This window comes from Thermobia domestica, chromosome 8, assembly GCF_964235325.1.
Source record: "Thermobia domestica chromosome 8, izTheDome1.hap1.1, whole genome shotgun sequence".
Taxonomy (NCBI): domain Eukaryota; kingdom Metazoa; phylum Arthropoda; class Insecta; order Zygentoma; family Lepismatidae; genus Thermobia; species Thermobia domestica.
This window is the reverse complement of record NC_137461.1, coordinates 252972916-252991307: the sequence shown is the minus strand read 5'-3', so window position 1 is coordinate 252991307 and position 18392 is coordinate 252972916. Positions and strand designations below refer to the sequence as shown.

At 35.5% G+C, this 18392-nt stretch overlaps 1 protein-coding gene across 1 annotated transcript in view; it reads left to right on the top strand.

Moving 5' to 3' along the window:
• Window positions 1–18392, top strand: part of LOC145693547 (retinal guanylyl cyclase 2) — a 980145-nt gene that overhangs the window by 601841 nt on the left and 359912 nt on the right. The window contains exon 3 of the mRNA XM_081769634.1: window positions 8619–8779. Coding sequence (XP_081625760.1) covers window positions 8619–8779 — 161 coding nt within the window. The remainder of the gene's footprint in view (window positions 1–8618; window positions 8780–18392) is intronic.

Below are 18392 nucleotides of genomic sequence, written 5' to 3'. Positions count from 1 at the left end.
TGATGGTCAAACTAGGGTCCACATGCTAAACGCGTTCTCTCCTGAAAGTTGTATTCAGTCCACGAAATGTTTCCTAGTCTGACGAACTACATTATTGGCATTGTTTTTAATAAATTATATTTGACTGCCTAGTGTATTTTGTGAGTTTTTTGGCACCCTCCTAAATGAAAGTGTATCCACCATTGTAGTAAACAATAGGTAGGTTAAAAATAGCGTCTATAGTGTCTCATCATCATCATCATCATAGATGTTCTGCTCTTAGTGGCAGGTCACTTGCAGCAGCTGAGAAGCTTCCATGCTCCACGGTCCTCCGCTAACCTTTTCGTCTTCACGTATGATCCTTCTGTTTTTATATCATCCATTAATTGTAGTCTTCTTCGCCCCTTCCTCTCTTTCCAGCCACCATACCTTCTAGGACGTCCCTCATGATACAATTTCTTCTTAGGTAATGTCCCAACCAAAAGGTAATGTTTATCTTTCTCTTCTTAACAATATCTAAAAGTGTTCTTTTCTCCCCCACCATTTTTAACATTCTCTCATTCGTTTTCAGCTCGACCCAAAAAAATTCTTTCCATTCTTCTCCACACCCACATATCGAAGACTTCCAGTAGTTTTAGATCACTTTTACGCAATGTCCACATTTCCGCCCCATACAGTACAACACTCCACACGAAGCATTTTATGAGTCTTTTTCTCATCTCTTTGTTCAAGGTCCCACAAAACAGACTTTTTCCACTCCTAAAGCTTCTTTCGCCATTTCTATCCTTGCTTTTATTTCACGACTTCATGTCATTACTAAGAATACTACTCAGATATCGAAAACTATTCACTTGTTCTATTTTCTTCCCTCCTACTTTTATATTTGACATAGACCTCTTCGTTCCAATCACCATGGTTTTTGTCTTTCTAACATTTATTTCCATCTCATATTCTTCAAAGCCCTTTCTCATTTTTTCTAACATTTTATTGATTTTCTTTTCAGATTCTGCAACAAGCGCCATATCGTCTGCAAATCTTATGCATCTAATCATTCTATCTCCTACCGAAATGCCGTCATCTTCATGTAAACTCTTTTTCACTATCTCTTCTAGATAGACATTAAATAGTGTTGGCGAGAGGCAGCATCCTTGTAGAACTCCCCTTCCAATTGCACACTCTTCAGTCAGTTCTTTCCCTATACTAACATTCACTTGTTGGTTCTTGTATAAATTTCTTATGAGTCTTCGATCTTTTCATTTCAACCTTATCTTCTTTAGAACTCCCAACAACACTTCCCAATTCACTCGATCAAAAGCCTTTTCTAGATCAATAAATAAAACATACAAGTCTTTCCCTTTATCTATAAACCTTTCACCGATCACCCTTAATAATCCAATACCATCTCTTGTGCCCTTACCTCTTCTGATCCCGAACTGCTCCACCTCAACTTTTTCATTTGTTCCTGCATATAACCTCCTGTTCAGTATTCGGAGCAAAATTTTAGCTGCATGAGATATGAGACTATTGTAATTCTACAATTTTCACATATCTTTGGGTTCGATTTCTTAGCCATTGATATCATGATCGTCTTGAGGTAGTCTTTTGGCCACTCTCCTATTTCATGTATTTGATTGCATCTGATAAAGATTTAATAATAATAATAATATTAATAATAATAATAAAAATAATAATAATAATAATATTATACTGCACGAACACCTACGAAAACATTTTCGTTCACAAGAATGATTTTGTATGTACTTTGATATCGTTCTTAATTGGTGATCCCGCGTACCATAATCAATAACGCTCAAGTCGTTGGTACAAGCGGCCCCGGGTTCGATTCAAGGTGGGGACACTCGTTCGAAAAAGTGTAAAAGCTTGAGTGAGGTTTTCCTGGATTTTCCTCATTCATACCAGGCAAATGTCGAGATGATACGAGCTCCCTCGTGGCTAAGCGGTTAGCGTACGCGCCTTTGGCGTGGGAGACCCGGGTTCGATTCCCGGCGGGAGCTCATGTGGTTCGGATTCCACGTTAATCAGTAGGTCCACGTCTCATATAGCCTCGCTGCTGAAACGGACGCTAAACTAAAATCAACTCAACTCAACACGAGATGATACCTAATATATAGGTTCCAACTTACTTGCTTTCGTTTCCTCAGATAAGGTGAACGCTGAGGGACGTCATCCTTCATACGTGGCGGATTAACATGGCCATAGAGACCGAAAGCCCAGAAATCTAATTCCTAATCCTAATTCTCATCATTCTTAATTTAAAAACGAACGAGTAAGTCAAAATCGTCGCATCTGAAAATCATAATAAAGACTTATACTAATCGTTAGTGCTACGCTAGTGTTAGAAGCACAACGTTACTGCTTCTACGTACGAAAAGTTATTTACAAATTAGAGTGAAGTCTAGCTTAGTCTCAATTTCGCTTGTCATCACGCCATAACACTGCGTCATCCAGAAGATACTTCAAGATACTTATTGAAGAAGATTCAATAGAAATGTAGAATGAAGCTGATGAACACATTTTTTAAACTGAATCTTTCTGTATGCATTTTTATTTAGTTTTCAATGGTTCTTAACCCAGGGGCGATCATCTAGAGGGCATGAAGAGCGGAGAATGGGACACAAGCTACTGACAGAAACAAATTACAGTAAAGCCACGATTATCCACGGAATTTAGTGGCAAGAGCACCGTGGATACAGAAAATAGCGGATAACCTGAAAAAATACTAAAAATAAGCTGTAAACACAGAAAACAATATTCAACATACAACTTATATTTTATTGTACAAAAACATGTTAAACCTTTTAAAATATGTACAGTACAACAGAAACCTTTGCTCTAGATCTAAATCGCTAAAATAAAGAACAGTAAACAAAAACAATACTGTACTCTTTGTCAATCCGCAGCGATAATGAAAAATAATTGAACGCTATGCAGCAGCGTTAAAATTTTTTTCGTAGCACTTGTGGATAATCCGCACCCCACCGCGAATTATTTGCTCGCGGAGATTCAGGCCTTTACTGTATAAATTATGAATAAATTTAATGACCGTTTACAATTTAGCTTTAACAATCTTTAAAGACGTTACGTGTATGACATTTTATCTTTGTCAAAGGGGAGCATAAAGTATGTAGATTTCATGAAGAAGGGGGAGGCAGATAAACAAGACTGGAAACCGCTTATTTAAAATATTCTAGCTCCTAAGCTTTCAATATTAATAGTTCAGTTTTGATATTTGTTTATTTTTTAAAAAATAATTTTGCTGCTTTTAAATGTGTTTACACAAATTTACAGAAGATAAATAAAACCAGACGAGAAATGCGAGCTATTGCAGTCTCGTAGCGTAGCGACAGACAGAATTCTGGCGTTTGCTTAAGTTTAAAGTCAATTCTAGGATAAGCAACATACAGGAAAATAACATGTTTATTCTACAATCTTACTGCTAATTCACGAGAAGCAGGGCACTCAAGTTTATGTCTCAATCTGCTATAGTGAGATCAGAGAGTTTTCGCGTCATTTTTTTCCCAATGTATAAGAAAGAAAAGGTCAAATGTCTATCGCTAAATTAGAACATTTGAATGCCAATGACAACCGGTAATCCCGCGCTCTGGTATAATAAAAAAAGAAAAAAAACTTTTGTCCAAAGATGGGAGGTATCAATTAATATACTTTATTGAATTGATTGATGGTAAATCCTCATGTGTGATTTTAGAGAAAATCTACAAAGAAGAAATGTTTATTAAGATGAAAATTAGTACTATACAACAACTACTAGACCCATTAAAGTGAAACTAATATTAAAATAAATGTCCAGGAAGTCTTTCCATATGACACTAGCAAGAAGACTGCAGTGGCGCTGTTTTCTGAATAACTTTTGGGGAAACCATTCTGGTTTGTCAGATATCATCTAATAAAATATCGTAGAAGATAATAATGTAAAATATGTATTCCCAAGCAAACTTAAGTAGGCCGTGTGTCACCCACCGCTGAAATCGATGTGCATGAACGATTTTAAACTGGCATAGGTTGATTTGAGAATGAAAGTAACAGAATAATGGAAACAAAAATTGTAGTTCTCTTTTTCTTCTTCTGGATAATAAATTTTTATGAAGTATTTTACGCCAGACGGTAAATTTTTCTTAGATCTAAGCATTGACATTACCATAATAAGTGACCTCAAGTGATGTATGTATCATTTACTTGATTTTTAGGATCACGCTGTTGGGCCTTATAAGATCGTAATGTTATTAGGATTACGCTAGTTTGCATTTTAAGATTATAATGTTATTATGGACACGTTAGTGGGTCTTATAAGAGTGTAATGTTATTAGGATAACATAAATGAGCCTTATAAGATTATAATGTTATTAGAATCACGTTTGAGAGTCTTATAAGATTGTAATGTTATTAGGATCACGCTAGTGTGCATTTTAAGATTATAATATTATTATGGTCACGTTAGAGAGTCTTATAAGATTGTAATGTTATTAGGATCACGCTAGTGTGCATTTCAAGATTATAATGTTATTATGGTCACGTTAGTGGGTCTTATAAGATTGTAATGTTATTAGGATCACGCTAGTGTGCATTTTAAGATTATAATATTATTATGGTCACGTTAGAGAGTCTTATAAGATTGTAATGTTATTAGGATCACGCTAGTGTGCATTTTAAGATTATAATGTTATTATGGTCACGTTAGTGGATCTTATAAGATTGTAATGTTATTAGGATCACATAAATGAGCCTTATAATATTATAATGTTTTTAGAATCACACTAGAGAGTCTTATAAGATTGTAATGTTATTAGGATCACGTTAGTGTGCATTTTAAGATTATAATATTATTATGGTCACGTTAGAGAGTCTTATAAGATTGTAATGTTATTAGGATCACGCTAGTGTGCATTTTAAGATTATAATGTTATTATGGTCACGTTAGTGGGTCTTATAAGATTGTAATGTTATTAGGATAACATAAATGAGCCTTATAATATTATAATGTTATTAGAATCACACTAGAGAGTCTTATAAGATTGTAATGTTATTAGGATCACGTTAGTGGGTCTTACAAGATTGTAATGTTATTAGGATCACATAAATGAGCCTTATAATATTATAATGTTATTAGAATCACACTAGAGAGTATTATAAGATTGTAATATTATTAGGATCACGTTAGTGGGTCTTATAAGATTGTAATGTTATTAGAATCACATAAATGAGCCTTATAATATTATAATGTTATTAGAATCACACTAGAGAGTCTTATAAGATTGTAATGTTATTAGGATCACGTTAGTGGGTCTTACAAGACTGTAATGTTATTACAATCGTGCTAGTAGGTCTTATAAGATTGTAATGTTATTAGGATCACGTTAGTAAGCCTTATAAAATTGTAATGCTAATTAGCATCAAGCTAGTTGGCCTTTATAAAATTGTAATGTTATTAGTATCACCTAGTGAGACTTATGAGATGGTAATGTTATTAGGATCATGCCAGTAGAACTTATAAGATTGTAATGTTAGCACGTCAGTCCGTTACCCCACACGATAACTCTTGGACAGAAGCGAATTTTTTGTCCTCTTCACTGTAATACATAGCTAGAACGATTATCTCTGTCGAATTCATTAATGGAGTCAAACCGTTGGATAACGGTGGCTTTAACGATTATTATTAATAATATCCATTTTCTACTTTGAAACAAAGACGTATAACTGTAGAATGCTAGACGTTACACGTCGTGCCTCTGGATGGTAGCAAATATCCTTCAACGGCTGACATGTACCGGGAAAAGTTGAGACTTCCTTTATTGTCTTTAGCAGAGTTTTTTTTTACTCTTCACTGCTCTCGCTCACGAATTTGTGTATGCTACTAGTAATATATGGTACAAAAATTTCTTCACATATTATTATTATTGCTTTTTGGGCGGTATGCAACCATACGCTATAGTTTATTACATATATCAAGTTAAAATGAAATGAAATCTTTGAGTTTTACGTCCCACGGTTATGTCGTTTATGCTAAAGGAGACGGTGATGATGAGAGGTGAATGAAGTGGTGGAATGAAGAAAGTGGGGGGAAACGGGAGAACCCCGAGAAAACCCACGAACACGGTCTTTGTCCACCACAAAGTTCACTTGGCGGGGGCTGGGATCGAACCCGATACCCCAAGTACCAGAGGTGAACGCTCTACCACTGATCCACCGCGCCCCCAAATATCAAGTTAATACGATCAATAGTTTGCAGCACCTCTCACTTTCTTTCACTTGTTGAGGTTTTGACGCTCATCTACAAAGCCACTAAAATTTCGCTTAAATAAAAGAGAATCAGTACGTGGATTCCGTAAATATCTTGAAAAATAAAATTCCGCACACTATTTCCTCTAAAATACACTTTGGCCGTATTTACTTTATCTTCCAGTGAATGTAAATAAAAATTAGATATTTTAAGTCCCGTGATTACACCGTTTAGGCTAAGGCAGACGATGATTAGTGTAAGTGAATGATGATGGAAGAATTGGTGGAATGAGAAAGTGGGAGGAAACGGGAGTATCCCGAGATTACGAACAGATCACAAACTTACTTGGCCGGGGATAGAACCAAGGGCCTCATACACCCGTGGTAAACGCTATACCACTGAGCCATTATGCGTTTTCCAGCGAAAGTGAAGAGGGGGGTTTCTCAGATATACCTTACAGCAATATCGTGTAGATCATCTTTGCCTCTGCGGGTAAGTCCTGCACTGATGTTTATCAGGATAATATAGGATCGTCTTTCACATGCTTTAACCCTTGCAAAAATGTGAACTCGTGGTTGCTCCAATGCCATTCTGCGATACGAAGAGCTAACAAAAGTCTAGAGATGGTAAGCCTATGTTGGACGATAGTATGAAAGTGTGAAACTTTTAAAAAAAAATAAATTCAGGGTGTGTACCCGCACCACTTTTCCCAGAAAGAACTATTAGTAGTAGTATTAGTATGCGGCAATACGATAATTCCATGATACAACATGATCCTTGTTATTACAAAAATTCCCAACTCTGTCATTCATTTAGTCAGTAAACCGGGGCGGAAGGAGAATGAAATCATTCTTATGCTCTGGGCTGCTATGCATCAGATAGTTGTTACAACCACAAAGAATTCCGCTTTTGAATTGAACCTAAGTCGTCTTGTTTATCTAGTATGCATATAAGAAAAAAAAGCAGCAGATTTGCGGAGTGGTCAAAAGAGGAAATTATTCATAACTCTATTGACGTCTCTCTATATCCATAAGATTTTGAGAAAGTTATATGTTTCATCTGTCTTAAACTACTTGCACATTTATCTCTGTAATCTTCTGTTTCTTATTCCGTTTATTTTATATTGATTAAAATATACTAGACTCTGCAATAATTTTGCATGCGCATTAAAATTATTTATTTTTTTTGTAAGAAATTAAAAATAGATGTTACGTTTTATCACACTAATTTTTTTTCGCTTCCATTTCTTAATCTGAATCCTGGTATTCTGCAGTGGCGGATCTAGCCGGGACGGGGGGCCGAGACCCCAGTTTATTGAGTGACAAAAATAATTGCAGATATTATTTATATATTTTGGAAAGTTTATAGTAAACTCATGATCTACTTATGAGTTCTAGATTCTGGTTGCCCCCTCCCTAGTTTTTACCTTTTAGATCCGCCTCTGGTATCCTGCATGTTTGTGAAAACATTTATGTATGAAACGTGAACGAAATTGTAATTCGGGAATAATGCACCCGAAGATAATGCACCCTCCGGAATATATAATGATATGTTTTCCCCATAATAACATCCTCTGCTGAACAGTCCAAAATAGAGACTACTTCAAGCAGTGGTGGATATAGAAGGTAAAACCTCGGGGAGGGGCAACCACAACCCAGACTATAATATATATATCATGAGTTTACTATAAACTTTATATAAATATATAAATAATAGCTTAAATTATCTTTTTGTTACTGAAAAACTGGGTTGGGCCTAGGCCCTCCGGTCCCGGTCAAGATACACCACTAACTTCAAGTAATCTTACGCAATTTTTAAGTAACTAGAAAAACAAAATATCTAAATTTGGTCTTAACCACTTGCCTTATTAACCCGAGTATACTCGGAATCCTGTTATGTATAATATGGTAGGATCTGTAACAAAAGTTTGCATTTTTCTGCGAACCCGAGTATACTTGCTGCAGAGTTAACTCGGGATAATAATGTTAAGGTTTTTGTTAAAGGATTTATGACGTCATAGCACCGTCAATTATATATTTTGTTTCAACCGTTGTTAGTGGCATCAAGTGTACATTCCAAAAAGCAAATAAAAAATGTGTAAAATAGGTAAAACCTTTGTGACTAAAATATGTAAGGCTAGTGGTTAATAGGAATGGCAGACTACGAGTGATCAAATCACGTTAAAATAAATTTCAGGAACACCATAATCTCTTTCAGAGTATGTTTTTCTACTAGACGCTCAAATTTTGATTTTGATTTTGATTTTTTTTTTTTTTTTTTTGTAGCTTAACTCTACTTTGTTGTAACTGCTTGAATTTTTTAAAAATAACTTTGAATTCACTGAATATGGAAATTTTAAGACTGTTTTTCCTCTTCTTTTCAGCTGTTTGTGAGCAAACAGAAGGTTTATCTGCTTTGCTGGAAAGTTTAGCCGACGCCCAGACGAACGCTGTGTTAGGGTCACTGGACACAGGACTCTGTGAAGTAACGGCTCGCTTGGCCAGCCTGCGAAATAAACAAGTTGTTACATGGAGCTGTCCTCAGGTCAGTATCACGCAAGACTTGTTCAACATAACCAACACATGCAGTAAGGGAAAAAATATAGCGATGTTATTGTTATAATTGTGTTATGTAGTGTTCATATTATGGTCGAGAACATTTTTTTTTAAATATTCAGTTATACGAAATTAATGTTGAACTACCTACACGCTGAAAAATAATTTCTTTTCCATAAGAGTAAACTAAAGAACTACCGCTCACGCACTGAGAAATGTGCCTACACTTAGATAAATTTGTACTTACTTTTTATACAAACTTGAGAATGCTGAAGCTAATCAAACTATTTCTAGATACATCCATCCATTGGATCACGAGAAAAATGACCGCAAATTTGAGATACAGGGTGGCCCATAATCAGTGGCGTATTTACGATTTTGTTTCGGGGGGGCTTTGCTAACTTTCGGGGGGACTTTGCCTGAAAATGTGAAAATTCTGCAAGATCTTTCATATACTTTACTATAGTAAGATTTCGGGGGAGGCTTAAGCCCGGAAGCCCTCTCTAAATACGCAACTGCCCATAATTATCTATATGATGTTTCAGAGACTGCGGTAAAGAAACTAATAACATAACTTGAACATAAAGACTGCGGTAAAGAAACTAGTAACATAACTTGAACATAAAGACTGCGATAAAGAAACTGGTAACATAACTTGAACATAAAGACTGCGGTAAAGAAACTGGTAACATAACTTGAACATAAAGACTGCGGTAAAGAAACTAGTAACATAACTTGAACATAAAGACTGCGGTAAAGAAACTAGTAACATAACTTGAACATAAAGACTGCGGTAAAGAAACTAGTAACATAACTTGAACATAAAGACTGCGGTAAAGAAACTAATAACATAACTTGAACATAAAGACTGCGGTAAAGAAACTGGTAACATAACTTGAACATAAAGACTGCGGTAAAGAAACTAGTAACATAACTTGAACATAAAATTGAAAATAAACACACTACTTTCATACCTTTCCTTACCAGAATTTTAACTCTGTACTCCTTGCCATGGTCCACCAATGCAGCAACTAAGTCGATTCATCCCTGGAGACGAAGAGCAAAGTTATCACAAGCAGCTCGACAGACCCGTACTGGTATCCTGTGGAACTCTTCTGTGACAGCTCCCTTCGCATGCAAAACACTACCAGTAGCGTCAAATGTATTGTTTATTCTTGCGATTGTTAATACAAAGGGACCATTTCCTTCATAAAAACTCGACTGCCATCCTCCGTCTCACCTCCGTTAATTGTTAGTTGCAGAATACAAACGCACACAACACATGCTGTTCTAGAGATAATCGTTCCGCCATCTATGTGATGTGTGGCATACACTAACGGTTGGAAGTCCAGTAATCGCTATCCCCACTCTCAGGCTACACAGTGTTGCCATATCGAATTTTTTTGTCTAGAATTACAAATACTACAGTCAGTCAAAGAATCATATACATAACTATGGGTCATCCTGTATAAATAAATATAAATATCCCAATCTTGAGGTCAGTTTCCTCGTGATCCTATAGACGGATATGTTTTAAAAATGGTTCTTTTGGATAGAGAGGCCTCAAATTGGTATAAAAAGCACAATAAGAATTTTTTCCAAGTGTAAGCACTCTTTTATAATTGGCATGAGCGATACTTCACTCAATTCTTCTCCAGCTACTACTAATAGCGTGGTCTTGTAAACCAGCAACCTTGTAGGCGAAATAGTATGGTAGAAACTGCCTGTACTGTAATGGTCGATCTCGTGGGAAGGTCTGCACACTCGTCATCTGCACCAAACTTAAGCGCAGATTGTCATTTCGGAGTCCAAAGTAAGAGTAAACCATGTCCATAACGGCATTGTTGAATTAGGACGTTAAAAGCAATCTTATCGATTCTTCTCCAGAGCACAATACTATACATGAAGACTCTTTCTTAAGTCCTTAATTAACGTTCTTAAAATAAAGGTTTCTTCTTCGTAAATATCTGTTCCCGTTCTTACCTTTATTTCACGTTGATTTCTTTACGTATGGAAAACTAAAGTAATCTGTTCTGCTCTGTCCCTATCTACTATAGTTCTATAAATGATATAGACAATTTTGTCCCAATTACCGTTGTTTTTGTCTGTTAAACGTTTATTTTCATCCCATGTTCCTCATAGCCTTTCCTCATAAAAGTCTTTTAAGCAGATCAAGGCCGCTCCTGTTTTAGGGTAGACCACGAGAGCCCTTGGGTTGTGTATAGGTGATCAAGGTTCTACTCATTGAGATGATATGGCGTGTGTCAGGCTTCGGCCTCCTTACTTCTCTGGGTAGTCCCAGGAACCCATTGTAACGAGTCGTCCCTGGACCATTGTCTATCGTGTCGCCCCTCGACCATTACCTGTAGAGTCGCCCCTGGACCATTGCTCGTACCCTATGGGTAAATGGACTCGTTCCAAGATGTCTTTTTCTTGAAAAAAAAAAATTATTGTTTATGATTTGAATTTTTGCATAAGGGAATAGATATGTATATTCTTTTGTCTCTTTCCATAACTCAAGAGTCTATTTTTAAAAGGGAAATTATAATCTAATAGAATATTGTTTGAATAGATTGGTTCTTCTTTTTAATAAAAACAAAGAGAGAGAAAAGAAGTATTGCGCCTTTACTAGAGAGAGTACGGAAATTATTCGAGTTAAAGGTGGGCGTGGCTTTTAGCGCGAAGCTTCGAGTCAGCGAGACCTTGTTCTGGTCGCTGACTCTTCTCTCATGAAAGAGGTTTGTTAGGCTAAAGAGGCTAGATAACTTCAAAGTCACATTAGAACAAGAATAGAAGGATAATTTTCCTACCCCAACTGAGGATTGAACCTGATCGTCCAGTTGACAGTTGTGAACTACACAACAAAAATTGATTGTGTAAAAAAAAAATCAATTTTAAGATCTCAATCTAAGATAGGCTAGTGATGGTAGCATGACTATCAATTTAGCTTGTTATTTGAAACACTAAGGCTGTAGTGTTACGATTAACACAGGCCTGTAATTACCGATTTGACACAGAAGCAGTGTTGAGTGGTGTAAAAATAATATAGCGGCGGTGTCAGCGGACTAGATGAATGAATGAAAGAAGGCGGAGATAGGAACAATACCACGGTGATCTTCCTAAATATACCCAACATATGTTGTTAGTAACACAGTAGCTAGAATAATAATTCCAGCTCATTGGGATATTAATATTAATAACTGCTTTATTCGCCAGTGTTCAGAGCAACCTTTTATTCACGAAGAATATTGACTTGTCAATGGTATCAGAGTAGCCTAAAATGCTGTGTATCAAATAGATAAACAAACGCTGTAAGTTTATTGTGCATACTGTCTTGCAACATATCATAAACACACAGCAAAAAGTAGAGAGACTACTTTTAGACACAGTTTAGATACTACTTTTAGATACTGTCTTGTCCAAGTATGTCCCAGATGTACACTCATGTCCAAAATGATTGTCGCATATCTATAACTGTCTTCTTGTAAGAATATAATTTGATAATGATTTTGCAGGGTACTTTTAATACTGATACTATGTGTATAATCAGGAAATGTGTATTTGTGGTAAATTTCATAGGAAAAGAATTATAAATACGAAAATTAGAATGAGTAAAACAAAATGTTGCTAAATGGACAAGAAGGTTTTATTTTCGTTCTATTGTTTTTATTTACTGCTCTTTTGACATGAAATTTGCCACATACATGTCTTTGCCAATTATACAAATACTAACATTATAAGAAATACCGGGCGAATTCGTTATCAAATTATATTCCTACAACAACAAATTTATAGACATGCGACAATAATTTTGGACATGAGTGTACGTACAAAATGTATATCATCACTTTGTTTTGGAATTGTTTGCCGAGAAGTATCTTAAATATGTCATACTAGATACTGTGTTTTTTAATTAACGCTTTTGACATGCAAAGCACACCTTATAAACACCATTTCATCAATTTCTCCCTCAACATCTGTACTAAAACTTGTGTTTTATTTATTACAACATATCTAATAACTGATATTAAGAATTTGTATTAGTTGTTATTTGAGTGTAATAATTATCGAGGCATTTCTCTTCTGTCAACATCCTATAAAATCCTTTCAAATATTCTACTAGCAAGATTGACCCCATACGCAGAGGAAATTCTTGGAGATTATCAGTGCGGATTTAGACGAAATCGATCAACTTATAATCCAAATATTTACCATTCGCCAAATACTTGAAAAGAAGTGGGAATACAATACCCCGGCACATCAACTATTTATTGATTTTAGAAAGGCTTACGACTCGGTTAGGAGAGAAACATTATACAACGTTCTTACAGAACTTGGAATACCGAGAAAGTTAATTAGATTAATTAAGATATGTTTAAATGAATCCCAAAGTAAAGTCCAGGTAGGAAAATTTTTGTCCACGAGCTTTCACGTCGAAAATGGCCTGAAACAACGAGATGCGCTGTCAGCATTATTATTCAACTTTGTTCTGAAATATGCTATAAGGAAAATCAAAGATAGCAACCAGGGCCTAGAGTTGAACGGTATTCACCAGGTTATGGCATATGCTGATGATATAAATTTAATAGGGGATGACAGGAGAACAATAGAAAGAAATGCAGAGATCTTATTAAACCCTTGCAGAGACATGGGTTTAGAAGTAAATGCAGAGAAAACTGAATACATGGAAGTGTGTCGGAACCGTAATACAGCAAATTATAGATGCGTTAAAATATTAAATAATTCTTTTGATAAAGTGAATACTTTCAAATATCTAGGATCAATATTAACAGACGAAAATCATATTCACGAAGAAAATAAATGTCGACTAAAAGCAGGAAATTCATATTATTATTCAGTTCAAAATCTCTTGTCGTCGCGAATTCTGTCGAGGAATTTGAAGCTTAAAATATATAAAACGATAATCATGCGTATTATTCTATATGGTTGTGAAACATGGTCGCTTACTCTGAAAGAAGAACATAGACTGAAAGTATTCGAGAACAATATCCTGAGACGAATATTCGGACCCAAGAGGAACGGGAATGGGGAATGGCGGAAACTTCATAACGACGAAGTACATAATTTATACGGTTTACCCAACATTGTTAGGGTCATCAAGTCTAATAGGCTTAGATGGGCAGGTCGTGTAGCTAAGATGGAAGAAAATAGAAACGCTTTCAAAGTCTTGACTGGAAGGCCAATCGGAAAATGACCATTAGGAAGACCGAGGCGTAGATGGGAGGACAATATTAAGATGGATCTCGCAGAGACAGGAATACAAAGTAGAAACTGGATCCAGTTGGCTAAGGATAGAAGTCAGTGGAGAGCTTTTGTGAACGCGGCATTGAACCTCCGGGTTCCATAAGCCATAGAGTTAGTTAGTTAGTTAGTTATTAGTTGCTATTTTCTATTATGAGTTAAGCTTTACGCGGTATATTTGACACTTATAAGAAGGAACGAAAAATGTATTGTATTCCATTTCCTGTAATCATTCACAAAAATAATTTCATGAGTGTATGACTTTTCTAACATTAACATGAGTAATAATGCTGCCATATATTCTTTCTACGTGTACTACGTTCGTCTTCGTCACCGATTTTGTTTCTTTCCTAACCATTTCCAAAATAATTTATGGTAAATTTTATTATCTCCCAGTAGAGTCATATCCGTTTAATAGGAAAGAAAATGTATTTTTTAACAAAAGCAGTTGTTTGGCAACTGTATATGAATCAATATCAATGATGTGTTACTAAAATAACTCCTCAGTATGTCAAGTAGTTGATTAACCAACTACCATTGTAACAATTTACTCCATAGTGCAACACATTTGAAGCAGAACCAGACATGTGTCAAAATTTAACACAACTACGGTGACACAAAGCCATTGTGTTAATTTAAAACATTAATTTTTCACTGTGTACGATACTGTGGTTCTTAGTTAACATTTGTAAAATTTGTGATACAGATTCCGAAACAATATCCATGAAAGTTTTAATAATAGATAACCAACTTCTCCAAACATGATATTTATCTGCAAAGAATTTAATTCGTTGGTTAATTCGAGTTTATTGTTTCTTTTTAGCACCAAGGCTGTGTGAAACGTGAACTTACAGTTTAAGGGGAAGTCCAAAATACCACGACGGGCACAGAAGCTCAGTGGTAGAACATTCACCTCTGCTGCAAGAGTCCCTGATTCGATCCCGGGTCATATGAATTTAATATGAACCAAACAACATCGTCTTCGAGGATTTTGTCCGGGGTCTCTCATTTCCTACTTCATTCTACCAGTATTTCCAACAAACCTACCATGGTCATTTACTTTCGTTAACCATCCACTAAAAATGAAATGAAATGAAATCTTTAAGTTTTATGTCCCACGATTGTACAGTTAGGCTAAAGGAGACTGTAATGATGAGAAATGAATAGAATGGTGGAATGAATAGTGGTAGCAAAGGGGAGAACCCTGGGAAAACCACACACAATTCTTTGTCTATCTAAAAGTCCACTTGGCATGAGTTAGGATCAAACCAGGTACCCCAAGCACCAGAAGTGAACGCTATACCACTGAGCCTTCGCGGCTTCACCATCCATTCAATGTATATGGCCTAAGTGTGGGGCTAAAATTGAAACAAATTTTCCCTGCAAATCAATTTTACTGTTCACATTTTCTGAAAGTATAAACACTTACAAGCTAAAACAAGTGATTAATTTTGAAGTTCGGAATTGCATATACTGGTCTGTGCTTCTGATATAGTCTAGTGTTTTATCGAATATGTGAAACTCTTCATTCGAATACCACTTATAAGAACTTGATATCAGTAAAATTTCGTGCTTTAATGTTCCAGGTTTAAAATATGTAATGCTTCTCTCATCGTAGTGATTCAAATTACAATGGTTTTCCACTAGAAATCGGACCAAGTATCGGAGGCACATGCGCTAACCACTAGACCAATAGTTATCGCTAAACATTAAAATAATATTGTTTATATTAAAATGTTATCCAGTGCATATATATATATATATATATATATATATATATATATATATATATATATTCACTAATAGTCCTGATTACGAATTAAATTACTATGGTAATAGGGGAAAGTGGTTCTGTAATCTCAATAAGAGAAACATCTTTGGAAAAGGTTACTACTTCGATTCTACCTTGTAATAAACAGTACAGACGTGTTCAAATTATTAGACTGAGGATAGAAAAATGCAAAATGAAGTAAGAGTCCTAATTTCAGAGTTCTAGAATATTTAATTTAATGGTTAAACCACCAATATAGGATCCACCATTTGTTTACTGTACAGTTGAAGTGGTGATATCACAGTTCAACAGCAGATGGTATTCGTGACGGGGAAGAATTCTGAGAGTGGTGTTTCAGTTATAAATAGCTATTGTGATTCCTATGAACAAGTTACAGTCTGAAGTGTTGTGGTTGCTGTAGTAAGAAGTTAACGAAATTCAAAGCGTTCAACAGTTCGAATGGGCCAGTTTAAAATGTTCGTGACGTGTTTCGTGTATCAATCTTTTATTCTGTGTAGTCCTGTAATTGCAGCATAATAGGAAAAGCAAAAGACCTTTCTCCGCGTAAAATGGAAGTTAACAAAATACTTCTGGTGGAAATATGATATACAAGGCAATACATTGCTAGTAGAGTTGGGATAGAACAAAAATCTGTGAGTAGAATCTCTGTTAAAATGAACAAGAGCCAAAATAGGGTTGGGAAGTGTGTGCGAAAACCAAAGCTATCGCTAAGAGATATCAGAAAACTAAAAAGATTGGCTTTGGAAAACAGAAGTGCAACTTCTAATAGACTTAAGCATAAAAGTGGCTGAGTATGGCGCAGACATTTAGCCTGAAAATGTTCGAAGGATTCTTTGTGCCGAGGGAATAAAAGCACACCGTCAAGAAAGAAAACAAAAATTAGAGTCTACTCCAATCATGGCAAAGAAGCGTCTCGAATGGGCACGAGGCCTAGAATATTGGATTGCTGACGATTGGAGAATAGTGTGTTTCAGTGGTAAATCATGTATCTTTATGTCTGATGAATGTTCACAATATGTGCGACGTTGATTTTGGAGGAATTCAAGTTGGAATGTCTCTAATAAACCGTGAAGCATCCTACTTCAGTCATGGTCTGGGGTGTGATCTCTGTCTTCGGGCCTAGAAGACTGTATATAGTAGAGAGGACAATGAAGCACGACCAATATCTACAAGTTCTTCAAGAACTTCTTTCCCAGACAGCACTCGAGTTTGATGACGTACAATTGATTTTTATGCATGGTGGAGCCCCTTGCTACCGTGCCAAAGCTGTGACAAAATTCTTCGAGGACAACGAAATGAGTGTTCTTCCGTAGCCAGGCACTTGTCTTGATATGAACCCGGTTGAAAACTTTCGAAGTTTCATAAAAGAAAAGCTAGAGAAGAAGCACATTGGAACCAAACTTCAAATGATCAAGATCAACAATTTGTGGTATCATGATACTGGCTTGGAGGCAAAATGTGTTAAACTCGTACATAGGATGCCACAAAGGATAAAAGACTTAATAAAGAATAAGGGATTTCATAAGAAATATTAATCTTTGTGTGAGAAATAATTTTCTTGTAAGTATTCCAATTCATTTTTTGTTTGCAATCTGGATATACACACTTTATAGTAATTATATTTGAATGTTACGTACACATTTGTTTTATTGATATTGAAAAGCATATGCCACACCCACTAGAAATTAGGACAGAGTTACAAAGTAGTAATTTGGTCTAAATTCGAACGTGTTTTCTCACATAATATTGTAAGAACAGTAAAATATTCAGAAACTGAATGTTGAGTCTAATAATTTCAACATGTCTGCATATTTTCCTTATTCATTCCAATAGTCCTTCTATATTTATTGACTTGATTTTTTCGCCTATTTTCCTCTACACTGCATAATTGTGGGACATCAAGTCATAGATTTAATATATTGGAAAGCTTAGTGTAAGAAGTGCATATTTTTGAATACAAATAAGGAATAACAATGCGAAGCAATCCAATGTGAGGTAGAACTGAGGATCACACTTAGTTTGATATGGGTACCTAGAGTAGAGAACGTGTTCATTAGTACGCTCTGGACAGAGAAAAATCTTATGTGGCGTTCGTAAAAACGTAGGTTCATGCGTAAATCCTGTAGTTTTGGGACTTAACGCACAACCCTATGTTATATCTTCCAGCAAATGTATAACTGAAAATTTATATTTTATAATAGTAGTTTCCGTATAAGAATTCAATTTATACGTACTTCCCACATGAAACAAAGAAAAGTATATAGATGGTCAGGATCTCATATATAGATAGGAAAGATGCAAAAAAAGCCGGCTTTTTTGAATCGATGGTTTTTTCCACATAAAAAGCCGGCTTTTTTGGGAAAAAACGAGAATTTTGGAAATTTTGGCTTTTTTCATTTTCATGATTTTTCTATTCAAATAGCTTTCTTATAGTATATTCTATGGTTAGATAAGAATTCCATGACCTAAATGCCATATTTCACTCTAAAATTCACCATCAAGATGGATGGAGCACATGTTTTACGAATTAAAGCTAACATGAAGAATG